The sequence below is a fragment of the Papio anubis genome, chromosome 13, assembly GCF_008728515.1.
Source record: "Papio anubis isolate 15944 chromosome 13, Panubis1.0, whole genome shotgun sequence".
Lineage (NCBI taxonomy): Eukaryota > Metazoa > Chordata > Mammalia > Primates > Cercopithecidae > Papio > Papio anubis.
This window is the reverse complement of record NC_044988.1, coordinates 80,207,861-80,234,825: the sequence shown is the minus strand read 5'-3', so window position 1 is coordinate 80,234,825 and position 26,965 is coordinate 80,207,861. Positions and strand designations below refer to the sequence as shown.

Here is a 26,965-nt window from a genome sequence, read left to right as displayed (position 1 = left end):
TATTCCTGTTTTGGGAATTTACTTTCATAGGGGAGGATGTTTTCCTGAAGATGTATCTGTGGTGTTGGTTGTGTAGGTCACTTTGGCTTTGATTCTGAGTATGTGAAGTAGTGTAGTCTCCATATAATTTCTTTGGCTGTAAATGCATCAGTAGTGTCTGTAATTTTTTTTTTTTTTTTTTTTGAGACCAAGTTTTACTGTTGTTACCCAGGCTGAGTGCAATGGTGCGATCTCAGCTCACCACAACCTCTGCCTCCTGGGTTCAAGCGATTCTTCTGCCTCAGCCTCCTACATAGTTGCAATTACAGGCATGTGCTACCATGCCCAGCCAATTTTGTATTTTTAATAGTGTTGGGGTTTCTCCATGTTGATCAGGGTGGTCTTGAACTCCTGACCTCAGGTGATCTGTCCACCTCGGCCTCCCAAAGTGCTGGGATTACAGGCATGAACCACCACACCTGGCCTACGTGTCTGTAATTTTTTAAGTGGCTTAGGGTATGGTTGGTTGTGGAGGCTGTGGGAAAGATTTGCTGGGGCCGGGGATGTCAGATGGGTCAGTCCTGAGCCTCAGTAGTGGCAGTTGCAGGCTGAACATGCCTGTTCTTGGTGTATGCTGGTACCAGTGTAAGAGGTCCAGGCAGGCTGATTCTTGGGCTTCCAGGCTTGCCTGAGTGGCAGCAGTGGGCCAGGCATGTGGGTAGGTCCTTAGGTCCCTTTGAGTGTCAGGTGTGGTGTGGGAGATAGCAGTATTAGTGATGGGACAACCCTGTGGATCCAAGTGGTCCATACTGTGTTGACAGTGGCTGCAACAGACTGGGAGCGCCAGTCGCTAGTCCTGCAGGTGGCACATATGTCTGTGTGCCAACTGAGGTGATAGTGGCAGTTTGGGTGAGCCCATCCTGAGGCCCCCAGGAAGCGTGCTCAGATGCCAGTGGTGGTGGTTGGGGCAGGAAGATCCTGAGGCCCCTGGATGGCATGCTTGAGCACTGGGGGTAGACGGCGGAGCTGGGCCAGGTGGTCGTGTCCTCAGGCTCCCAAGTGCTGTGTGCTGGTGCTAGCTGTGGTAGGCAGGGGCGGGGTGATCCTCAGTTCTCCAGTGGAATGCTTGGTGGGGGTGGCAGTGACTGTGCTGTGGTCCTACTGCTGGAGAGGGCGGGGTTGCTTTCAGTGGCAGCAACCATAGACGGGTGGCTGGAGAGCTCATGCTTCAGCCCCAGGTGGCAGCTATAAGCAGAGTAGCCTTTCCTCAGGGCACTTTTAAATGTGTTGTAGCTCTGCTATTGCGGGCAGCAGAGTTGCTGCCAGTGGCTGTCAGCTGTGGTGGTAGATGCAGGCAGGGGGTGTCAGTGTAACTTCAGATATGTGGAGCGAGGGGGGTCTTGGGCCCCTTGGGTAGAATGCAATGTGGTGGGGGCTGGGCTCTCAAAGTGGTGCTTTGCTGTAGCTGCTTAGGACTAGAGAGTGAGGGGGAAGGTGGGAATTGGCCTGAGCTCCATCTCTGGAGTAATGCTGTTGTATGGTCTCCAGGCAGCTCCCTACATGAGTCTCAGGGCTCTTGTGGGTTGAGGGCCTCTCCTGTGTCTAGGATTGGAATCTGTGGTGGGATTGTGGACCACTGGGGGTCCCTTCTGCTTTCGCTGCATCAAAGAGCCATTCCAGGCTTCTCACCAGTCCCAGAAAAGCAGGCTGCCTTGCTTCCCTCTTCTTCCTTGCCTTAGGTGTTTCCTGTCACTTCTCTGTTGAATTCTAGTACTCTTTCTTAGGTGGTCTTTTTGAGGTGTGATTATCTACTTGCTATTTCCATTCTTTGTGGAGGAGGTGAGTACCACATGCCTCCAGTCAGCCGTCTTGGCTTCTGCAAGTTTTTAATATTCACAAGAATAATGTACTGCATGCATCCTTGTGCAAATTGCTTCCATCATTAGCATATTTAAAGCTATACTTTGTTTATTTTAACTGCTTTATAATATATCTTTCTGGTAATATTGTGGTTTATTCATTTACCAGTTGATCAATATTTGTGTTGCTTTTGATATTTTGATATTATAAAAAGTGGCAACTGGAATTCTTGTGTCTCTCCTTAGGCACATGTGTGATTTTTTTTAACTAGGGTTAGAATCTTTTGATCTAGCGTATGAACATGTTCATAGTTAATAGTTTTTGCCAAACTGGTTGTCAAAGCTATTGTACTAAATTTTACTTTCACCAGCACTGTAGGACTGACCTCACTGACTCTTGACATTTTCCGACTTGGTAATTTTTGCCAACCTGATGAAAATAAATTGGATCTCACTGCAGTTTGTAATTAATTCTCTGATTCCCTGTAAATGTAATTTTCTTTTCATGTGATTATTGGCTCTTAAGGTTTTCTTTTCTGTGAATTGCCTATCCACATCGGTGCCCCTTTTTCTATTGGATTTTTTTGATTGGCAAGAAGTCTTTACATTTCACTGTAGAGAAAGTCTTTCTTATGTGTGTTTCTAAAGTTTCTACTAATTTAGTTTTTCCTTTCACTCATTAGATTTTGCGGCACAGAAGTCTTAAAATTTTGATTGGTTTAGTTTTATTGATGCTTTTTGGTCATATTTAGAAATAGACCCCTCTTCAGAGCTTATACATATATTTTTTCATTTTCTTCTTAAAATTGTATTTTATTATATGTATATCTTCATATTGCCTGAAATGGATTTCTGTGTTTAAAATAAATATTAAGTTTTTAAGTATTTTTACATGAATGAACAGATATGTCATTTTCTTAATTGATGGGCAAAATCATCTCTCTCATATCAAGTTATAATATGTGTGTTTCAGGCTCTCTATTCTGTTCCGTTGCGTTATTCATGTATTCCTATGCCAATATCACAATGTCCTGACTATCGTCACTTTAAAATGTAGTATTTAATAAGGCATCTAGTTATTAGTTTTCCAGTTGTCTTGGGTGTTGTTCTTTTGTGCTTCCATATCAATGTTCAGGGAGTCTGTCAAGTTCCATGAGAAACTCTTTTGGGATTTTAATTTTATCATGTTAAATTTATATATTGATACTGGGAAAACTGACGTCTTTACATCTTTATTCACAAAATATTTTATTTCTTCATTTAATTAGGTTTGCTTGTATGCTTTTGTAAAGTTAAACTTATTCCTGGATACATTAGAGCTTTCATTACTGTATATGTGTTCTGTCTGGAAATAATAACTAGAATTTTTTTTCTGTTTATTTTTATTTTTATTTTTATTTTTTTTTGAGACGGAGTCTCACTCTGTCGCCCAGGCTAGAGTACAGTGGCACGATCTTGGCTCACTGCAAGCTCCGCCTCCTGGGTTCACACCATTCTCCTGCCTCAGCCTCCTGAGTAGCTGGGACTACAGGCACCTGGCACCACGCCCCGCTAATTTTTTGTATTTTTAGTAGAGACCGGGTTTCACCACGTTAGCCAGGATGGTCTCGATCTCCTGATGTGATCCGCCTGCCTTGGCTACCCAAAGTGCTGGGATTACAGGCATGAACCACCGCGCCTGGCCTTTTTCTGGTATTTTTATAGTAGCAGTTGATTCATACGGCTTGATGATTAATTCAGAAAATTTGTTAAACTCTCTTAATACAGTTTGTTTATAGGTGTCTTGCATTTTCTGTGTAGCTGATTATATTATGTGTGGATAAAAATAAGGTTTTTAAAAAAATTTCATGTTCTTTTCTTTTCTTTTCTTTTCTTTTTTTTGAGACAGAGTCTCACTCTGTCACCCAGGCTGGAATGCAGTGGTGCTATCTCTGCTCACTGCAACCTCCGTCTCCCAGGTTCAAGCAATTCTCATGCCTCAGGCTCCCAAATAGCTGGGATTACAGGCATGTACCACTATGCCCAGCTAAATTTTGTATTTTTATTAGAGATGGGATTTTGTCATGTTGTCCAGGCTGGTCTCAAATTCCTGGCCTCAAGTGAGCCGCCTGCCTCAGCCCCTCAAAGTGCTGGGATTATAGGCATGAACCACTGCACCTGTCCTTGTTTCTTTTTTTTTTTTCCATATTATTTTAAGATTTATTATTATTATTTTATTTATTTATTATTATTATTATACTTTAAGTTCTAGGGTACATGTGCATAACGTGCAGGTTTGTTACATATGTATACTTGTGCCATGTTGCTGTGCTGCACCCATCAACTCGTCAGCACCCATCTACTCGTCATTTACATCAGGTATAACTCCCAATGCAATCCCTCCCCCCTCCCCCCTCCCCATGATAGGCCCCGGTGTGTGATGTTCCCCTTCCCGAGTCCAAGTGATCTCATTGTTCAGTTCCCACCTATGAGTGAGAACATGCAGTGTTTGGTTTTCTGTTCTTGTGATAGTTTGCTGAGAATGATGGTTTCCAGCTGCATCCATGTCCCTTTACAAAGGACACAAACTCATCCTTTTTTATGGCTGCATAGTATTCCATGGTGTATATGTGCCACATTTTCTTAATCCAGTCTGTCACTGATGGACATCTGGGTTGATTCCAAGTCTTTGCTATTGTGAATAGTGCCGCAAAAAACATACGTGTGCATGTGTCTTTATAGCAGCATGATTTATAATCCTTTGGGTATATACCCAGTAATGGGATGGCTGGGTCATATGGTACATCTAGTTCTAGATCCTTGAGGAATCGCCATACTGTTTTCCATAATGGTTGAACTAGTTTACAATCCCACCAACAGTGTAAAAGTGTTCCTATTTCTCCACATCCTCTCCAGCACCTGTTGTTTCCTGACTTTTTAATGATTGCCATTCTAACTGGTGTGAGATGGTATCTCATTGTGGTTTTGATTTGCATTTCTCTGATGGCCAGTGATGATGAGCATTTTTTCATGTGTCTGTTGGCTGTATGAATGTCTTCTTTTGAGAAATGTCTGTTCATATACTTTGCCCACTTTTTGATGGGGTTGTTTGTTTTTTTCTTGTAAATTTGTTTGAGTTCTTTGTAGGTTCTGGATATTAGCCCTTTGTCAGATGAGTAGATTGCAAAAATTTTCTCCCATTCTGTAGGTTGCCTGTTCACTCTGATGGTAGTTTCTGTTGCTGTGCAGAAGCTCTTTAGTTTAATTAGATCCCATTTGTCAATTTTGGCTTTTGCTGCCATTGCTTTTGGTGTTTTAGACATGAAATCTTTGCCCATGCCTATGTCCTGAATGGTACTACCTAGGTTTTCCTCTAGGGTTTTTATGGTATTAGGTCTAACATTTAAGTCTCTAATCCATCTTGAATTAATTTTCGTATAAGGAGTAAGGAAAGGATCCAGTTTCAGCTTTCTACTTATGGCTAGCCAATTTTCCCAGCACCATTTATTAAATAGGGAATCCTTTCCCCATTTCTTGTTTCTCTCAGGTTTGTCAAAGATCAGATGGCTGTAGATGTGTGGTATTATTTCTGAGGGCTCTGTTCTGTTCCATTGGTCTGTATCTCTGTTTTGGTACCAGTACCATGCTGTTTTGGTTACTGTAGCCTTGTAGTATAGTTTGAAGTCAGGTAGCGTGATGCCTCCAGCTTTGTTTTTTTGACTTAGGATTGTCTTGGAGATGTGGGCTCTTTTTTGGTTCCATGTGAATTTTAAAGCAGTTTTTTCCAATTCTGTGAAGAAACTCATTGGTAGCTTGATGGGGATGGCATTGAATCTATAAATAACCTTGGGCAGTATGGCCATTTTCACGATATTGATTCTTCCTATCCATGAGCATGGTATGTTCTTCCATTTGTTTGTGTCCTCTTTTATTTCACTGAGCAGTGGTTTGTAGTTCTCCTTGAAGAGGTCCTTTACATCCCTTGTAAGTTGGATTCCTAGGTATTTTATTCTCTTTGAAGCAATTGTGAATGGAAATTCATTCATGATTTGGCTCTCTGTTTGTCTGTTACTGGTGTGTAAGAATGCTTGTGATTTTTGCACATTAATTTTGTATCCTGAGACTTTGCTGAAGTTTCTTATCAGCTTAAGGAGATTTTGGGCTGAGACAATGGGGTTTTCTAAATATACAATCATGTCATCTGCAAAGAGGGACAATTTTACTTCTTCTTTTCTTAACTGAATACCCTTGATTTCTTTCTCTTGCCTGATTGCCCTAGCCAGAACTTCCATGTTGAATAGGAGTGGTGAGAGAGGGCATCCCTGTCTTGTGCCAGTTTTCAAAGGGAATTTTTCCAGTTTTTGCCCATTCAGTATGATATTGGCTGTGGGTTTGTCATAAATAGCTCTTATGATTTTGAGGTACATTCCATCAATACTGAATTTATTGAGCGTTTTTAGCATGAAGGGCTGTTGAATTTTGTCAAAGGCCTTTTCTGCATCTATTGAGATAATCATGTGGTTCTTGTCTTTGGTTCTGTTTATATGCTGGATTATGTTTATTGATTTGCGAATGTTGAACCAGCCTTGCATCCCAGGGATGAAGCCCACTTGATCATGGTGGATAAGCTTTTTGATGTGCTGCTGGATCTGGTTTGCCAGTATTTTATTGAGGATTTTTGCATCGATGTTCATCAGGGATATTGGTCTAAAATTCTCTTTTTTTGTTGTATCTCTGCCAGGCTTTGGTATCAGGATGATGTTGGCCTCATAAAATGAGTTAGGGAGGATTCCCTCTTTTTCTATTGATTGGAATAGTTTCAGAAGGAATGGTACCAGCTCCTCCTTGTACCTCTGGTAGAATTCAGCTGTGAATCCATCTGGTCCTGGACTTTTTTTCGTTGGTAGGCTATTAATTATTGCCTCAATTTCAGAGCCTGCTATTGGTCTATTCAGGGATTCAACTTCTTCCTGGTTTAGTCTTGGGAGAGTGTAAGTGTCCAGGAAATTATCCATTTCTTCTAGATTTTCTAGTTTATTTGCGTAGAGGTGTTTATAGTATTCTCTGATGGTAGTTCGTATTTCTGTGGGGTCGGTGGTGATATCCCCTTTATCATTTTTTATTGCGTCTATTTGATTCTTCTCTCTTTTCTTCTTTATTAGTCTTGCTAGCGGTCTGTCAATTTTGTTGATCTTTTCAAAAAACCAACTCCTGGATTCATTGATATTTTGGAGGGTTTTTTGTGTCTCTATCTCCTTCAGTTCTGCTCTGATCTTAGTTATTTCTTGCCTTCTGCTAGCTTTTGAATGTGTTTCCTCTTGCTTCTCTAGTTCTTTTAATTGTGATGTTAGAGTGTCAATTTTAGATCTTTCCTGCTTTCTCTTGTGGGCATTTAGTGCTATAAATTTCCCTTTACACACTGCTTTAAATGTGTCCCAGAGATTCTGGTATGTTGTATCTTTGTTCTCATTGGTTTCAAAGAACATCTTTATTTCTGCCTTCATTTTGTTATGTACCCAGTAGTCATTCAGGAGCAGGTTGTTCAGTTTCCATGTAGTTGAGCGGTTTTGACTGAGTTTCTTAGTCCTGAGTTCTAGTTTGATTGCACTGTGGTCTGAGAGACAGTTTGTTATAATTTCTGTTCTTGTACGTTTGCTGAGGGGTGCTTTACTTCCAATTATGTGGTCAATTTTGGAATAAGTGTGATGTGGTGCTGAGAAGTATGTATATTCTGTTGATTTGGGGTGGAAAGTTCTATAGATGTCTATTAGGTCTGCTTGCTGCAGAGATGAGTTCAATTCCTGGATATCCTTGTTAACTTTCTGTCTCGTTGATCTGTCTAATGTTGAACCTGTCCTTGTTTCTGTTTGAAAGTGAATGCTTAAATATTACATGAATGTCGTATTTAAATATGATATGAATGTTTTGAAAGCGAATGCTTAAATATGACAATTGGTGTACATATTTGATAGCTACCTTTCAATATGTTAGGGAAATTAATTGTCTTCTAATTGTAGATTGTCAAAATATCATGAAAGTGTATTATAAATTACCAAGCACATTTTCCATGTCTTTTGAGATGATCATTGACTTGTTTTCTCTCTTTGAATTTGTTAAAATGGTTAATTATGTAACCAAATTTTTAAATGTTAAATCATCCTTGCATTCTGGAATAAACCCTATTTGGTCATAAGAAATATATATACAAACACACAACCCATTTAGTTATACATACACGCACCCTATCTTTTGTGTGTGTGTGTGTGTGTGTATCTTGAAGATGCATGTTTTATTTACTTGCATTTTATTTAGAAACTCTCATTTATGGTCTTAAATTAGATTAACTCATCATTTATCTTGTTCTTACTCTCCTTGTTTGTTCTTGTAACATAATTCTACTGGCTTCTTATAGGGTAACCAAATAAACTTGGAAAATAAGTAATAGCAAGTAATTTTAGGTAGGCTTCAGAACAAACGGAAGTCAAATGTTGAGCCACAGTAACATGTAAGATGGGAGTGGAGGCAATGGAGAGAAAACGTATCAAGGGAAGAGGATTACCTTCAGACTTGTCAAGTGTGCATGTTAGAATATTAAGACTAAGCATTAAGGAATAGAAACAGTGTATAACTCTTGAACCAATAGAAGTGGAAAAGGGAGAATGCAGTTAGTTCAGTTTTGTCTTTAATCATTTATTATCTGACATTCTTGGGTCTAATCCTGCTGTGGACTGTTCTGGGGATTCTCACATGTGGCATCCTCCTGTGTTTTTTCACTTTTGGAAGATGAGTTTATATTCAGTGGGGCTGGTTTGAGAGAATCCCATGTGACTGTGTTGAGGTCTCCTCCTCCAGAGAAGTTTGGTGTTCGCTAGTATTAGGCGGTGAGTGGGAGGAGCATGGGGATATCCCAAACTCGGGACCTTGGTTTTTGTTAATTTCTTCTCCTGGGGGTTCTCAGACTTGACGTAGTCTAACTTCAAATCCCAGCCCTGTATGATTTATGGGACTAGAGTCATGATTTCTTAAGGGACTCTTTATTTATTTATTTTCCAACCTGGAGCCTGAGCTCGACAAAACTTCCTTGTTCTTCCCAATGCAAGTAGGGATATCTTTTTTTTTCTGATATGCACACTTACTGATATGAAGATCTTTGAGGCTGCTAGCTTGATGGGTGGGTCTTAATTCCAACTCACTGCCTCAGTCAAGCCCAAGGGCTTATCTTGTTTCCCAGTAGTATTAAAGCCCTGTCCCCATGATCTCTGACAGTCTGCTGCCTGGACAGCCTTTCACCTTGGTTTAAGCTCCCTCTTAGCTTAGCAGTGCATCTAAGAACTATTTATTATGCTTTATCTAGTACATCTTAGTGTTTTTAGTGAATTTTTCCATTCCTTCCTCTTAGGACTGACACAGAATTCTCTTCGGAAATCTGGCAAGTATGATGATGTGTTCCTTTTCTCAGCATGGTAGACAATGGGCTATAATAGATAAAAAGTGCTTTTATTAACTTACAATTTATGTGTTCCACAGTTTCTTTTTGCCTATGTGTATATCACATTGATATACATTATTATTTTATAAGAAGTAGCATTTTATGTACTTTTTCAGATAAACCTCCTAAAATTTACTAGTTGCATATTCTTCAGCAATTTTAAGTATTCTAGTTTAAAATCATTTTTAGTGGATCTCAGTATTGTTTTGTGGCCCATTTTCTAGTTCTTGTGACAAAACACCTCACTTTTGAAAATGTCCAATTTGAAACTCTAAGAAGGGCGAGAATTTTTTTCTTGTTAATAGAGACTTAATGGAATTTAATTAAACTCTATGCTGTCTCTTTTCTAATCTTTTCTGGAGAAAGAAAATAGGCCTGATTATTTTGAATTTAAGAATAAGAATTTAAAAAGTCTTAGAGGTCATCCTTACCTTAATTTACAAATGAGACAACTGAGATTCAGAACAGTTGTGGAATGTACTGAAAAACAAATTAGCTGGTTGAACATGAGAATCAGAAAGAGATCTGCTTAACTAAAGCTACAAATCAGGCACCCGCCTCGGCTCACTCTATTGTATTTTAACGGAAGTGGAGGAAGTAAGTTTTTTTGATTTATATCTTATTACTAGTTCTTTATCAGCAGAGATTACAGTCTCCCTTAGAGTATCTCAGTAGAGTACATATTTACGTTCATATCTAAATACTAAACCACATTGATGTAATTACTAGTATGTGAGTTTATGCCAACTGTTCCTTTTTCCTCTTGGCTAATGCGTATGTAATTGTCTTTCAAGAGATGAAAGAACACATCAGATGTACTATGAGTGGCTCCATGGCAGGCACTTGGGTGCATTAGTCGTACCCCTAGAAGGCATAATGCAGTGCCACACCCAACTTGGTATCCTATTAAGGTTCATGAATGTGTGCATGGATGAATGAAGTGCATGGTGAAGGTGAACACCATATGTGACGCTTTAGAGTTTAGGCTTGGCAGATTTGTTATAACTTATTTTGAGATCACACAATAAGGTGAGGTAAATTTCTGAGATTTGGAACATCTACTGTACAGAGCAGCCAGCGAGATCACTTCCCTTGAACCCTCTCATCTTAAGATAAAATAATTGGTGGATGAGAAAAGGCCATGAATATGAACTTCTCTTTTCAGTTTTGAGGACAACTTAATTTGGGAATAATGCTATCTTATTTAATGTTTTTGTTGCTTGGGCAGGGTAAAATTCTATAACTTTTTATTACAGAGAAGTTTCTAATTATAGTGATTTGGATTTCATAATGAACTTTTTAGAAAAGTACTTATTGAACTTTGTATGATGTATTTTTGTTCTTCCCAAAATTTCTTGCAATAGATATGAGCTACTTTCTAAAGATGAAAAAATCATCTATAATCTCACCTATGTAAATTTTGCAAAATTGTCATTCTGTATATTGCTTATGCATTCCTCCTATTTTGCACTCTGTTTTTCTCCAGTAATACAAAAAGTTGTCATTCTGCTTTAGTGTAATAATTATTCAATTCAGTGGTTTTTGAATCAGCATATTTAAATTTATTTTTGAAAACTTGTCACAATTTAAATCGTCTCATTTTTACTTGAGTAATAAAATAAAATTAATATGTTTACATTCTGCTTCCCCATTTCAAGTTTTTATCTACACAGTAAGTAATTTTAATCCCAGATTATTATTAAATTGCTATTTTATTAATAGGTATAGCTTCTTTCAATAATTATTTTTGGTATTTGCTTTAAGTTTTATAACCCTATGAAGAACAATTATTAAGAATCATGTTCTGTGGGTTTTAATGCTTGCTGCCAGAGTCTTGTATTTACTGTATGTGTGTATTTGTCTTTTTCTTTTTTCTTGAGCTAAATAGTATATATACTTTCTCTACGAAGGAAATGTAGATGCCATTCTTTCTGAATACTTACATTTCTGTGACTGTTCTTTGTTGTCCTCATATGAAAACATCAGTGTAGTTGGCTGTGTATCTCAAAAAATTTCTCTGCATAATGGATCTGGTTTTTGCAATTCTGATTTTCTCTCTCTTTAGATATTTGACTTGTTATTTATTTTTTCTCTAAACTCTTAGAATTTTTCTTTACCATTGAGATCCCAAAATCTCATCAAGATATGCCTACGTTTTAGTTGCTTTTAATTAACTTTGTTTTGTAATCTATATAAGTTTAAATCAGTAATCTGAGACCTTTCTTTTCAGGCAATAACTTGTCTTCTGTTTGGAGCTGTGTTTCTTCAGGTTCCTTCTGATCTTCCTTGGATTCCTGGTGCATCTTGAATTTTATTCCTATATGTGCCTTCTTTTCTTTTGTTCTTGCCATCTCTGACTCTTTTCTGAGTGTTGGGTGAATTTCTTAAGTCTTCTACCTGCCATTTCAGTTTTCTGTAATTTTTATACTTCATTTCATTGTCTGCATTGCCATTTTTAATTCAGAAATTGTTTTTCAGTTTGTTCTGATAGGCACAATGATGGCTTCCAAAGATATCCATTACTTAATCCTCAGAACCTGTGACTACTACCTTGCACAGAGAAAGGGACTTTTCAGATATGTTTCAGTTAAAGATGTTGAGATGGGGAGGTTCTCCTAGATTTTTGAGTGGGCTCAGTGTAATCACAAGGGTCATTGAATGTGGAAGAGTGAGAGAGAAGATTGAGTGTCAGTCATGTGAGGAAGACCTGACTAGTCATTACCAGCTTTTGAAGATGACAGGTGACCATGAGCCAAGACATGTGGGCAGCCTCTAGAAGCTGGAAAAGACAAGGAAACGGATTCTCCCCTAGAACTTCTGGAAAGAAACGCAGCCCTGCCCTCTCTGTGATTTTAGTCCCATGAGACCTATTTTGGACTTCTGACCTCTAGGACTGTAAGATAATAAATTTGTATATTTATGCCACTAAATTTATAGCAATTTGTTAAAGTAGCAATAAAAAACTATTTTTGTGAAGTTTTTACTGATTTCTTTTGTCTTCCTAATGGCTTGTTCTATTTTCAGTGTTACTATATTAACGAAACACATTGAGGACACAAATCAGAGATGTCCCATCATTTAATCTTTTTCTCTTTCTATCTCTTCTTTTTTTTTTTTCCCCCTCCCATACATCTGCTTCAGTGGGAGGTGATTTCTTCTTTGGTGGGAGATGAGTGGCCACCTCCTTTGATTATATTTTTCCCCGTTATGTTCCATAATTGTTTTTCTGTCATTATAGCACTGACTATCTTACTGGCTTATAGTCCAGTCGCAGTTAGATTGGATTCTCTCTGAACCATGTGGGTTTTCTAAGTCTGTCAGCTCCTGAAGAAGTAGGAAAGCCCATTCACACTGCCCTTCTGACTGCCATTGGAGGTACTTTCAGGGTCTCCACTGCTTATTCTTTTGACCTGTTGCTTTCTGCAGACGATAAGAGAGGGGGTTTAATTCCTCTCTTTTAATTCCTCTATTGTCATAAAACCAACTGAAATTCCTCTCACTTCTTCTGAAGCATATTATACACTCCCAATTTTTAATTCCTGGTGTATTTTCTACTCTTTCAATATTTAGCTGCTAATTTTCATGAAATACAGAGTTCTTATCCAGAATCCTCTTAGTATAGGATTTTAAATCTGAAATAGAACTTATGTATAAGTTAGTCCAATTTCCTCATTTCACAAATGATAAAACTGAGTTTCAAAAATCATTTAAGTTATGCCATTAAATATGTATGGTTTTTATGGCATTACAGTTAATTGTTGAGAGAAAAGAAATGGCACACGACAGGGCACTTTTCTCTACCATTAGAGAAAATCTGTCAGTTTTACTCATCTTTGTACATTGTGGCTTAAAGAGATAATTTATACTTTTTAATTTTGCCATCCTTAACTTTATAGTTTTTCCCTGTGGAAAGGGCTAAGAAGCTTCTTGTATCTCTGCTTAACTTTGTTGCTACTTGGTGTTCAGAAGTTGGAATGCTGTGAAATAATATATGCTTGATATTTGGTTTAAACCTTTCTTGATTCAGAGAAGGTAAATGGTTATAGAGACTAATGAAAAGAACAGACTTTTATATTTGTCTTGACAAAGTTTTAAATATCCTTTGCAGAAAGGAAAGTTGTAAAGTTTAAACATTTTTGGAAATATCTTTAATTTATTAAGGAAATCAATATGTATTTAGCATGTAGTCCATAGAACAGTTGAATACTATACAACAATGAATATAAGCAAGCTAGAATCTCTGCGTTTATAGGGTTTCATAGCCTAGTGTAGAGGGGATCAACAAATAATTAAGCAATTATGATACAGTGATTCCTTGCACCAGCAGCCTTGGGATTACTTGGGACCCTACCTCAGATCTACTGAATCAGAAGTTCTTGCGGGGTATGTCAGCAATCAGTGTTTTACAAACTCTCAGGTAATTCTGATACAGGAAACCAGTGTTTTCACTGTTGAGAACCAGAGTTGAGAGAGAGAGCACAACACATTAAATAGAGCTGAACCTGAGAGTTTGGAGTCATTAATATCTTGAGTTGAGGCTGGAGAGGCAGGTAAGTAAGGTCTGATAAGATGATTGAAGAGTTTAGACTTTTATCGAACGTGTACTCATAAGCCATTAAAACATGTCCAGTGGGGAAACAGCTTGATCAACTTTGTCTTGTTTTTTTGCAATGGAGTCAGGGTCTTGCTTTGTTACTCAGGCTGGAGTGCAGTGGCATGATCTTGGCTCACTGCAACCTCCACCTCCCGGGTTCAAGTGATTCTCCTGCTTCAGCCTCCCAAGTAGCTGGGATTACAGGTGCCCACCACCATGTTAGTAGAGAGGGGGTTTCACCATGTTGGCCACGTTGGTCTTGAACTCCTAACCTCAAGTGATCCACCCACTTTGGCTTCCCAAAGTGCTGGGATTACAGGTGTAAGCTACCGTGCCTGGGACTGTGATCTCTTTAAGAAGCAGACAAGTAAACAGGTAAATAATTATACAGTGTATTAAGTATAATGTTTGAAGCATAGTCTAAAAGCTATTGAAGTCTAGATAAGGAAAGAGACTTTAGATGCCTGGGTAAGTCAGAAGACTAACCACTTAAGTGTTTCACATTGTTCTTGGAAGTTTCAGTGTTTGGTAAACATTTATGTACAACCTACGGATATTCAGTAGAATATTTGATCAAAAATAGTGGTTAAAAGTGTCATATGTTTTGGGTAATTTATTAGATGCAAAGCAAAATAAAAATGAAATAGTAGAATGTGAACTGTCTTCAAGATACATTTTTTAATTTTAAGGGTCCCAGGTAAGCTTACAGCTTCAAGAAAAATGACTTACTCTATGTGATGTACAATTTTCTAATTTCTCTTTTGTTACTTATTTTCTAATTTTGTTTAAATATATTATTATATATAATTACAATTTATTATATATTATGTTATATGTAAGTAAATATATATTATTCTGTTTTACACTGTCTCAATCCTTTTTAGATTTAAGTGAGATTATAAATAATAAGGAAATATATTCTTATCAATGATGTTGAAGAATAAGTAAACATGTTATAAAGCATTGTCACTCCATACTTTAAAAAATACGCTGCATCTAATCTAAGTATATTTTACTTGTAGAGAATTGTCAAAGGGCCACCTACTCTTTGGAGGTTACGTTGGGTCCTCCAAAAAGAAAAAAAATTCTGAAATGTCATAGATTGGTTGACGAGTCCTATTCTGAGGTTAAGGAGTTATGGGGGTAGGCAGTGCTGACCACAGGAATGTTGAGCAGCAAATGCTGGCTTTGGGCAAAAAACCTTTGATGCACAGTGACTTCTTTGAAATATTCGGAATGATGGTCCTTGTGGGAACCTGCATTACAAAATGTCTGTCCCACATGGAACGTACTATGTGAGAATAGAAATGGAGAATAATAGGGCAATGATACCCTATCTAGAAACCAACTGTGTTTACAGATTCCCTAAATAACAGATCAAATAGATTTTACTATGGTAAATATCCAATTGCAATGTTCTGCAAAATTTTTGTCTGTCTCATATATTTTGAGCAAGATTTCTTGGCCATGTGGCTTTTCTAGTAGACTTCAATGACGTGAAACCACTAAACAGAGACCTTGTCATTTATTTAACTCCAACTGCCTTTAATCTTGAGGACAGTAATACTGTGAGAAACCTTGGGGTTTCAACATAATCACAAGATGGTATGCAGGATCAAAAGTTCAAATTATTTGCTTTTGTTTCTCTGTTGCATGTACTATAGAAGTCTTGTGTTGTCTATATAAGCTTTAAGTTTGGACCTGTGGCTTCTTTTTCATCATCTTTTCTCCTTTTCTTTTAGTTCACAGCCATGAATGAACCACAGTGCTTCTACAACGAATCCATTGCCTTCTTTTATAACCGAAGTGGAAAGCATCTTGCCACAGAATGGAACACAGTCAGCAAGCTGGTGATGGGACTTGGAATCACTGTTTGTATCTTCATCATGTTGGCCAACCTACTGGTCATGGTGGCAATCTATGTCAACCGCCGCTTCCATTTTCCTATTTATTACCTAATGGCTAATCTGGCTGCTGCAGACTTCTTTGCTGGGTTGGCCTACTTCTATCTCATGTTCAACACAGGGCCCAATACTCGGAGGCTGACTGTTAGCACATGGCTCCTTCGTCAGGGCCTCATTGACACCAGCCTGACGGCATCTGTGGCCAACTTACTGGCTATTGCAATCGAGAGGCACATTACGGTTTTCCGCATGCAGCTCCACACACGGATGAGCAACCGGCGGGTAGTGGTGGTCATTGTGGTCATCTGGACTATGGCCATCGTTATGGGTGCTATACCCAGTGTGGGCTGGAACTGTATCTGTGATATTGAAAATTGTTCCAACATGGCACCCCTCTACAGCGACTCTTACTTAGTCTTCTGGGCCATTTTCAACTTGGTGACCTTTGTGGTAATGGTGGTTCTCTATGCTCACATCTTTGGCTATGTTCGCCAGAGGACTATGAGAATGTCTCGGCATAGTTCTGGACCCCGGCGGAATCGGGATACCATGATGAGTCTTCTGAAGACTGTGGTCATTGTGCTTGGTAAGTTTTGTCTTGACTGTAACTTACCTTATAGATTCTCAATGACTTAACATAAACCACATTTTTTTTTTGTGACAGAGGTAACCAACAGTATGAATATTCACCAGGTATATATGCAGGAATTACAAGGGGATGAGGCACCTTTATATTAAATGTCAGCTTATGAGTCTTTCTAAAATTATAGAATTAGTGTTAGGGAAACATGGGTCTCAGTGGTGCAGTATAAATGATGATGATGTAAAAAATGTCATTGAAGAGTTTGGCTATCTAATATTGAAAATACCAGAAATACCAATCAAACTCGTTTTGTTTTTCTTACAGCCTAAATTGTGAAACTTTTGCATTGTGGTTTCTGTATTACGTATTTTCAGACAGAAAGTGCTTTCATAGAATATGAATATGCTTCCATGTATAGTTATTTTTATTAGTCTATTCTGTAATTGCTACTACATTATAGGTAAGTATATGAAAGTTTTGTATAGATTTACTGAACAAAACAGATTGGAATTAATGATATTCTCTGACCGTCATCTTCATGAAAACTTCCTTCTTTTCTATTAATTTTCTATTTGTAGTAATGGAGGTTAATCCATATTTCAAGGTGAAGAGCAAGATTTATAGAGTCAAATACCTTCTGCTTTTAAATAAGCATTGTTTTTCTTGGATGAAAATTCATAGTAGTGATCAAGAGGAACATATTTATTCACTTATGTATGTAGAAGGTAGTTAAAGAGCACCTACTATGTTCTGGGCTCTGTGCTGGCTCCTGGAGGTATACCCATGAAAAGGACAGATGCAGACATTTCCTTTGGAGCTTAGAGTGAGAATTTTTAAAAATAATTACCCAATGGAATTACACATTCTCCATAGACTGTATTCAGGTTAACATTTGATCACATTAAAAAATCTTTTTTGAAAACCTTTTATCATTTCATCTTTCCCTATGGAAATTGAAAAAAACAAAAAAACAAAAAAACAAAAAACAAAAAAAACATTTTATCACCTCCTCTTTCCCCGCAGAAATTCAATGGGAAGTTCCTATAATTCTCTGTGCTCCAATTTGTATAGCATTTTTGAGTGAATGTAACATGGGATTATGTGGCTCCTCTGAAACTTTGGGAGTGACCTTAATTTTAGCCACTGAAATGAGACAGGGTCCTAATGATCATTATATAAAGTAGCATTCGGATTGATGCATAGGTCTCGTCTGTTTTGGTTAGGGTGAATGCATCATGGACATCATTTTCAGCTATACTCATTGTTGACTGTCTTGTAGACCTGTGAGAATAGCAACTAAGCCTTGGGATCACTGACACACCTAAAAACCTGCCTCACTAACTGAAACACAGAGGACCCCGTCACCTCAGATATGAGATTGTCTTATTTCATCCAATGAAAATTAGTAGTAGAACTACAAAAATGGTTTCTCTGTATGTTTATTAACAGGACCTTAAGCACACCTGTGCCACAAGGCCGTATTTTCCATAATGTGGATGAAACACATCTTCGTTTACCATGGATGCTATTTTTGTATGAAATAAAACATGAGACATTAAATAACATGAGACTTTTTATCTGTATTGACTCAAATGTTTATTTGCTGATGATCTAAATGTTGGTTGACATTTTTTATATGCGTGAACTTTTTCTATTACGAAAAGGGCTACTCATAGTTCACAGAATTGCCAGCAGCAAATGACTACTGAACTTGGACTGTTAACTTGCCAAGTTCTTGTTTTAATTTTGGCCTTTCTATAATATCTTGTGTATTCCAGTGTGCAAAGTACTGAATGATTGACATACTTTTGTGCCTCATTGGGTTGTTTTTCACGTTGAAATAATAATTTTGAGGCTATAGGAGCTAGTGTTTCAGTGTACATCTGCCCTAAATGCCTCTTTCTCATGCCCAACTACTACCACTACACAACCACTAACTTTAAAATAACAGAAATAATATTTAAACTAGTATACTTCACAAAGATAGAATGCAGTTGACATCTCTGGAATAAAGAGCATGATTTCTAAAGCTGTGGGATGGAAGAAGTTTTAGAACATGGAAAACCCCATCACAGTGATAGGTGAAGGTATTTGGTGAAGAAAGATGGGAATATGATTGTGATAGGGGAAGCAGAAATTAAATGGACCGTAGCCTTTTTGAGAAAAGTGGTGAGAATAAGAGAATGGGCAGGATGTGGGCAGGGAGTGGTTGGAAAGCTTAGAATAGGGAAGTCGCAATCTTTACAGATGTTTTTCAAGGCGTGGTGCCTAATGCCATTCCTACAATGTGCTCTCCTATTTGAATTGTAAGTGTCCATCCTTAGATAGGCATGGTAACATGGGAGACATGGGTTGGTCTTGTCGTAGTGTAGGCAAACCCCAAAATTGGGGCTTAGCCTGGGAGAGTTCTTGGCTCTGCCCAGGAAAGAATTCAAGAGTGAGCCAACAGTGAAAGAAAGCAAGTTTGTTAGGGTAACAGTGTACAGCAAAATGACTGCTCCATAGGCAGAGCAGGGCTATCTCATAGGCAAGGTAGCACAGAGCAGCACTAATAGATTGCTGACTAGTTACATTTGTACCCATTCTTTTTTCTTTTTCTTTGAGACAGGGTCTTGCTGTATCACCCAGGCTGGAGTGCAGTGGCATGATCTTGGCTCATTGTAGCCTGGACCTCCTAGGCTCAAGCAGTCCTCCCACCCAGCCTCTCAATTAGCTGAGACTACAGGTGCATACCACCATACCCAGCTACCCAGATTTTTTTCTTTTTTTTTTAGAGATGAGGTTTTGTCATGTTGCCCAGGCTGGTCTTGAGCTCCTGGGTTCAGGTGATCTTCCTGTCTTGGCCTCCCAAAATCCTGGGATTGCAGGCATAAGCCACTATGCCTGGGCGCCCACTCTTAATGATAAATATAATTAAACAGGTTATTCATGAACTTCCTAGAAAAGGGGTGGGGAGTTCTTGAAACCATGTAAGGTTAACTTCCATTGCATTTGTAAACCGTCATGGTGCTGGTAGGAATGTCTAATGCATATGTATTATGATTCCTGGTCCTTGCTGGTTTGGGTTGGTTTCTTTGCTACATCCTGTTTTGATCAGCAGGGTTGTGAAAACAAGTCCTGCTGATCTCCCACTTCAGTAGGAACAAGAATTCTGGTCTACTCGAAGTTCTTCTCTTTGTAAATTAGTCCATTGATAATTCTGGTTATTTTACCTTAGTTTGTGCACATTTGGTTTTTAATATTTTTCTTCACTGCCAGATTGCCAGGTGTGTGAGAGCAGGCAAGATTGTAATGATTTGTTGTCTGTTTTCTCCACATTGCCACATTGCCTGCCATGGCTATCTAGTAGTCAATGAATGCCGAGGAAATGCATGTGATGACAAAACCAAGTTTCTGTGCCTTCAAAACTGAAGACCAGAGCCATAGTGAATTCATTACAGTAAATGCCACTTTATTCAACTATGTGGGAGCCAAACCTACTGACACCTTTATGTTCCATGCCTTCTAAAATACAACAGCCTGGAAGATGCCTGGCTACAATGGGTGCTCAGTAAATGATATGTTTGTTTTACTTCCATTTATTCTGGGAATGATTACTCAGTTTCCATTTTAACTTCATCAAAATGATCCCTGGGTTTTAGACCTATTCAGTCTTCATGATCAAGAGAAGAATTTGTTGGTCAGCAACTGACTTCCTGTGAGTCAACTTATATTAAAATAAAGGCATCTTTGAGATTAATGGTGGGCAATAACAATGGCTGATTTTTAAGCATGATCTTGTATTAAGCTGCTTTTGAGTGAGTACTGGATCTTAATAATTATTTTTAGTTGTGAAATACTTATCTGGCATAAATCAGGTGCTACCTTAGAAATTTGTATTTGTAAATTACAACCCTATGGAGTATAGGTACTGTTACTGATTTGTTATCCTTATTTTCCAGATGATAAAAACTGAGGTAAGGAGAGGTTAGGTAACTCTCCCACAGCCACACAGTTAGTAAGTATAGGAACAGGGATTCAAGGTCAGGAGCTGGGATTCAAGGTTGGGCACTTGGGTTTCAGAGCCCAAGTGTTTTTCCCCTCCATGTTATTCTACTTCCCTTTAATCAAAACAACTAGCAGCACATGCTGTATTTAGTTATAACATTTGAACGGCCAGCAATGTGCTATTGAATTGAAACACTGTGATCTCATTTGTTTCTGTTGAAACTGCCTAGCTTTGCTGCCTGGGCAGAGAAAGCTTTTAAGGGAGCAATCTTTTCTTCCTTTTGCCTCTGATGACTCTCATTTCATCCACCCTTTTCCACTGTTTGGTATTGCATTAGCACTAACTGATGCCTTCTGATTGAGGGAGGATTTTGTTCAAGGTATAGTTAACTTTAAGGTTCATTGCCCTAGCATGAAGTCATGTTATCCCTCCCTAGGCTTGAAGTCTCCCTACTTGACATTTTACCAAGAATTCCTTCTGAGTCGGTTCCACTATTGAGTCAGAGTGGCAGTCAAGATGTTCTTCCTTATTTGACCACAGCGTGTCTTGAATTATAAGTCCTTTCCTTTCTGGCTGTATTCTTTGTGATGACACTTCTGTCTGAGAAACTTAGAAAGGAGGAAATCCAGAATTTGAAGAGAGAAAATCATGGTTAAGATGTGGAGGTTTTTACATCTGAGTCCTGGGGAGAGACATAAAGTAAAATGAATCCAGGTGTGACTTACTTCTTTGGAGAAGAAGAGGGAGACACTGTTTTACTAGTTTGATCTGTTCTGGTTGGAAACTATCACCATGGAAATCAAATTACTCCTTATGTCTTACATACTCTGTGCTAGGGTCAGTACGCAGCCCTACTCTTCCTGTGTTGTTTATAATCTTACATCAAGGAGTTACATTTTCTTCATTTTACATTGAGGGAACTGAATTAGGATAGGATAAATAACTTGTCTAAGATCATTCTTTTGGTAAGTGGCAGAACTGGAAATCAGTTTTCAGATTCTTGTAGACCATGCCTTTTGACCACAGGACACTGACTCTTCACATACCATGGTGACTGTCACCAGTGGTGACAAAAGTGGCGGGAGTCAGATAAGTTTAAGACCATTGTTTTCTTGTTCACTCTGATGAAAGATTTAATTTGGCTAGTATCCTGTTAGCAAATCTATATGTGCTTCTCTTTTCAGTTTACTTCAATAAACATGTTGTTGAGTGCTAATTGTGTGCTAAGGGATAAAAGAAAAAATTCTTTACAGAGCTTATAATGTAGTAGAGGAGACTGAAAAGAGTTGCAAAGCACTCGGGTTCATGTGCTAGTAGAGGTGTGGGCAGCGAGTGATGACGAGTAGAGGGATGGGAGGGGCTCCCAGAGGAGGCAATCTTGAGCTGGGTCTTGCTGGATGTAGAGGAGCTTGCCTTACTGTAGCACTGGGTGGAGGAGAAGGTGACCAGTTCATGAGCAATGATGATCACCTTTGAGGAACTGAAAGTAGTCAGGTGTGATTAGCATCTAGTGGATATGCCGGATGGAGTTTTGACAAGAGGGTCAAAACCTTTGTAACATACTAAGAAATTTGAGCTTCTGTCTGTGGGAGATGGGAGATGGTGAAGGGTTCCCCAAGATCAAATGAACACCAATTCCTTATAGGCAGCATCCTGATGCCTATATGTATCATCCTGATATGTATCATCCAAACAGACGATTTTGGGAGCGAAAACAGGCACTAACTGTTGGGAATCTGGGATAACACGAGTAAATCAAGACTGTTTAGGGCAACCTAGGATGTATGTTCAGCCTCCTCTGAGGCTCTGCTCTGTTCTTTTTTTGTTTTAGAGACGGGGTTTCAACCTGTTACCCAGGCTGGTCTTGAACTCGTGAGCTCAAGTGATCTGCCCACCTCAGCCTCCCAAAGTGTTGAGATTACAGGTGTGAGCCACCATGCCCAGCCAATATTTTTTCTAGGTTCTCTTTCAGCTTTTCAAATGCAGCTTTCAACACTGGACTTGTATTACTGTGTATAATTGGTAAAGCTTTTTTTTTTTTTTTTTTTTTTTTTGGCTGGAGTCGGTCCAGATTTAGAATTCTTAGAACTTGAAAGGATCCCTAAAAATTACATCATTCAACTCCTACATCTTACAGATGAGGAGACTGAGACCCCCAGGTTAATTGAGAACTTCAGGTCTTAGTTAGCTCATGATCCAAGGCAGGATCCAGGTTTCCTGACTTCCACTAAGGTGCTGTTTTTACTGCCCCTGCCTTGTTCACTCCCATCCACACTTTCCATCTTCATCTTTTTTGGGAACTTCAGCCATGTGTTTATGTGGCTAGCCAGGATTAGGTGTAAACATTGTGGCTGTGAAGGTAACTGGTTCTCACAGAAAGAGTTTCCTTGAATAGGTCTTCTTATAACCAATTGGTAATCTCCCTCCCTAATGAAACCTTGAAAAAAGTCATCTGAAACCGAATTGCTTGTACATTATTAGCTTTTCACATATATTAACATCCTGTTAGCTTTCTTGACAACAGCATTATATTACTATTTTTCATTCCACTTGGTTTTTATATTAAGTTTGTGCTCTCTATCTCTCTCCTCTCTCTCTGTCTCTCTGTGTGTGTGTGTGTGTGTGTGTTTGTGTGTGTGTTCACTTATATTCAGTAAGTCGGGGCTCCTCTGGAATCTACTCTTTGACAAGAACTCTCTGGATGATTCTGGGCAAGTTACTTTCCCTGTGTGTTAATTTTTTCTGTAGGATGAAGTTGACCAATTTGATTTCCAAGATTTCTTAGGACTCTATTTATTCTATAAATAAAATTGTAAGGACAGTAACTACTGTGGATCAACCATGTAGAGCTTTCTAGAGGAAAACTTGAAAGGGGATTAGGACAAACATAAGAGACTATGATTCTTCTTTGTATAAACGGTGCATCCCACCTTCTTTTTAATTTTTTAAGGCTAGTCAAGTAGAATAGTGGGAGTGGAGAAAGAACAAAGAAATCTGTAATTGGTTATGATCAATTAGTTGTACACCTCCCTGCACTCGGACCAGCCATTACCTTCTCTAATAATAAGCATTTAGATGCACTATCCCCCATTAAAGGGAGTGGTGAGTGTATAAAGGATCCTCTCAAAGAGATAAATCTGGGGGCTTTACTTTCCTGTGGATTGCCATGTGGCAGGAAGGGAAGACTTCCCAATTGGTCCTGTTGCTGGGGGCAGGGAGTGGACACAGAGTCTCTTATTCCCTGGCCACAGGTGACCAGCTACACATTCTGTTACTCTGAAGAGGAACTAAAGCTACCCCAAGTCTCCTCAGGTCCCAGTGGCATCCCTGTAAAGGCCTCTTTGAGGAAGAACCTGAGAGAATATCCATGAGAGCCTCCATTGTTTGACCAGCCACTAGGCATGGGTGGTGGCCAGGAGACAGTCCTTGCAAAAGTCCCACAGTGCTTCCCAGACCCCACACCCTGGGCTTGGGTCAAAACAGAAAACAACTTTCAAACACCAGTTCTTTATACCCTTTTGTTGCCCATCTCCATTCAAATATTTTTTCTCAGAAGAAACGTTTAAACAGAAACAGAAACCAAAAATACCACATGAACCTAACAGAGTTCCTTTTGAAGTGTGGACAGAGGAACCAGAACACGAAGCTCTTATTTTAGGTCTGTTGAGAGTGATTCAGGCCTTGTCTGGCCGAGACTCTTGTTCATCCAAATATGAATGTTGGAAAGTCATTTACTTTTCCTTGTCGTTAAAGGTGATAAATGATGCAAAGATTTCTTAAATGAAGTGTGGTGACCACTGAGAATCACTATTGCCTAGGGGTTGAGAGTTTAAATTTGCAGTAAGATAGGCCAGAGTTTGAAGTTCAAATCCTGGCTCCTCGCTTACGAGTGCCATAATCTCGAATAACTGACTTAACCTCTCTGAGTCTTGGTTTCAGAATTAATAAAGTAAGAATCGTAGGACCTTCCTTAAGTTGTTGTGAGCATTAGATGAACTGATTTATGTAAAGCACATACATGTGGCTTACAGAAAACACTTAATGGTAGCAAGTATTATTACTCTTAGGTTGTGTCCTCATGAGCATTCCCCTTCTTTTTCTTTCTCTTTTTTTTTTTTTTTTGGACACAACCACATCCATTCACATCTACCTACACACCAAGTCCACATATAATTTGATGTTTGAGAGGGTGCTTCATTTCTATGACGTAGTATGAAATTACTATTGTGTTCCGGCAGCTGTTGGCTCGAATTATCCTCTGCAAATTTTTATCCCGAATGAATGGCCTTTGCTTTTACTGCAGCTTTGCCTACACCCTACTCGTTGAGCCTCAGCCTTGTGTATGAAAAATCCTGTTAGCATCACAGGAAATGCTAATAGTTTTGACCTGCTAACTCTTCAGAGATGGTTAAATGGCATTGACTATTAAAAAGAACTTTGGAATGGAACAGGCCACTTTGTCAATATAAGAAAGTCATGAGCTCCTTCAGATGGATCTGCAGTACTTAAGGCACAGCTGAAAGCCCAGGTATCATCTAGGGCAGTGGTCCCCAACCTTTTTGGCCCCAGGGATCAGTTTCATGGAACAGTTTTTCCACAGATGGGTTGGAGGAGGGGGGATGGTTTTGTGATGAAAATGTTCCACCTCAGATTGTCAGGCATTAGTTAGATTCTCATAAGAAGCATGCAGTCTAGATCCCTCACATCTGCAAATCACAATAGGGTTCACACTCCTATGAGAATCGAATGCCACCACTGATCTGACAGGAGGCAGAGCTCAAGCAGTAATGCTTGCTCATCTGCTGCTTACCTCCTGCTGTGCGGCCCAATTCCTAACAGGCCATGGACCGGTACTGGTCCTTGACCTGGGGGTTTCGAACCCCTGATCTAGGGCACCATTCTGTTATTCTGTTTCCTTTTGATCAGCAGTGAAGGGCCATGTCTGGCATGTATAGAAGAAATGGCAAATGGTTGGGGTCATGAGACTTGATTGCTGTTCTCTAGCCAGTCCTAACTTCACAGTGTGACCACCTATGAATCCTTTAGTCTGGGATTCATCATCATTTACTTAGGAAGAAAATGATATTTATTAATAACTCCTAATCTCTCACTGCTACCTCATGAATCTCTGTGAAGAATCATCATGGCTGTTCTATGATGCTGGGGCTTTAATCCTACTTCCCAGCACCTAGAATAGGGCCTGGCATTCTAGATATTTGTTGAATGACTACATGAAATATACCTCTTGTTTTGGATTGGGAGTTTTACAGGTTGCCTAGTTACAATAATAATATATCCAGGTATCCGAAAATTCAATGAGTTTTAGTAATGGGTCCCATTCAAAGGGATATTTGCCATAAGGTCATTGAAATGAAGCAGCTATAACTCCTGCCTCTCAGGACTTTTTTTAAGGCTAAGTTCCAGTGCAAACTTGTTGATAATAGTTTACTTTGTCAGCAAACATGCATTGAAGTCTTCTAGACCCTCTGTTAATGAGGATGACTGCAAAGATCAACAAAAATATGTATCCTGCTTTCAAGAAGCTCTCATCATAGTAGATGACAGATAATTTAAATAAGTGCAATATAATATGGTAAATAAATACAATATAATATGATAAAATAGGCAAAGTGCTATATGAATGCTGTATTTCACCTGGCAGTGTCTGGAAAAGACTTCGAGATGAAATTGATGTTGGAATTTCATCTTAGATGGTGTATAGAAGTTTTCCAAGTAAGCCTAGGCAAAGGAATTATTTCTATTAGATATTCTTTATACCCTGAATTGAATGAAATATTTAATTACCTTTCTTATATTGTAGTTAGTATGTCACTTAGCTATGACAATAACCCTTGTTAGGCATGTACATCTTGTATAAATCCTTAGAGTGGAAAGGGAAGCTTCCAGAATTGTCAGGCAATATTTACTTATAACTTTTTGGCTGCATTTTGCACTGGCATAATATTTACTTTTTTTTTTTTTTTTTGAGATGGAATTTCGCTCTTGTTGCCCAGGCTGGAGTGCAGTGATGCGATCTTGGCTCACCGCAACCTCCACCTCCCGGGTTCAAGCAATTCTCCTGCCTCAGCCTCCCGAGTAGCTGGGACTATAGGCATGTGCCATCACACCAAGCTGATTTTGTATTTTTAGTAGAGACGGGGTTTCTCTATGTTGGTCAGGCTGGTCTCAAACTCCCAACCTCAGGTGATCTGCCCACCTTGACCTCCCAAAGTACTGGGATTACAGGTGTAAGCCACCGAGCCCAGTCCAATATTCACTTTTTAAATTGACTAGAGATAGCAATTTGACATCATCAAACTGGTTATGAAGTAAATGGGTTTTGAATGGTTACTGACTTATAAGGAAAGGGATTCATTTCTTTTTTTTTCTTTTTTCTTTTTCTTTTTTTTTTTTTTTTGAGATAGAGTTTTGCTCTTGTTGCCCAGGCTGTAGTACAATGGCGTGATCTCCGGCTCACCGCAACCTCCACCTCCTGGGTTCAAGCGATTTTCCTGCCTCAGTCTCCCAAGCAGGTGGGATTACAGGCTACTACACCCAGCTAATTTTTTGTATTTTTAGTAGAGATGGGG

General features: G+C 38.9%; 1 protein-coding gene across 8 annotated transcripts in view; it reads left to right on the top strand.

The window, feature by feature from the left end:
* LPAR1 (lysophosphatidic acid receptor 1) overlaps positions 1-26,965 on the top strand; it is a 170,951-nt gene that overhangs the window by 86,711 nt on the left and 57,275 nt on the right. For 7 of the 8 annotated variants that reach the window (XM_031654392.1, XM_031654390.1, XM_031654394.1 and 4 more), the window contains one exon: positions 15,643-16,390. In XM_031654392.1, the coding sequence (XP_031510252.1) occupies positions 15,643-16,390 (748 nt within the window). Of the gene's footprint in view, positions 1-9,231; positions 9,251-15,642; positions 16,391-26,965 lie in introns of those variants that run through there. The other variant, XM_031654397.1, reaches the window with a different exon arrangement.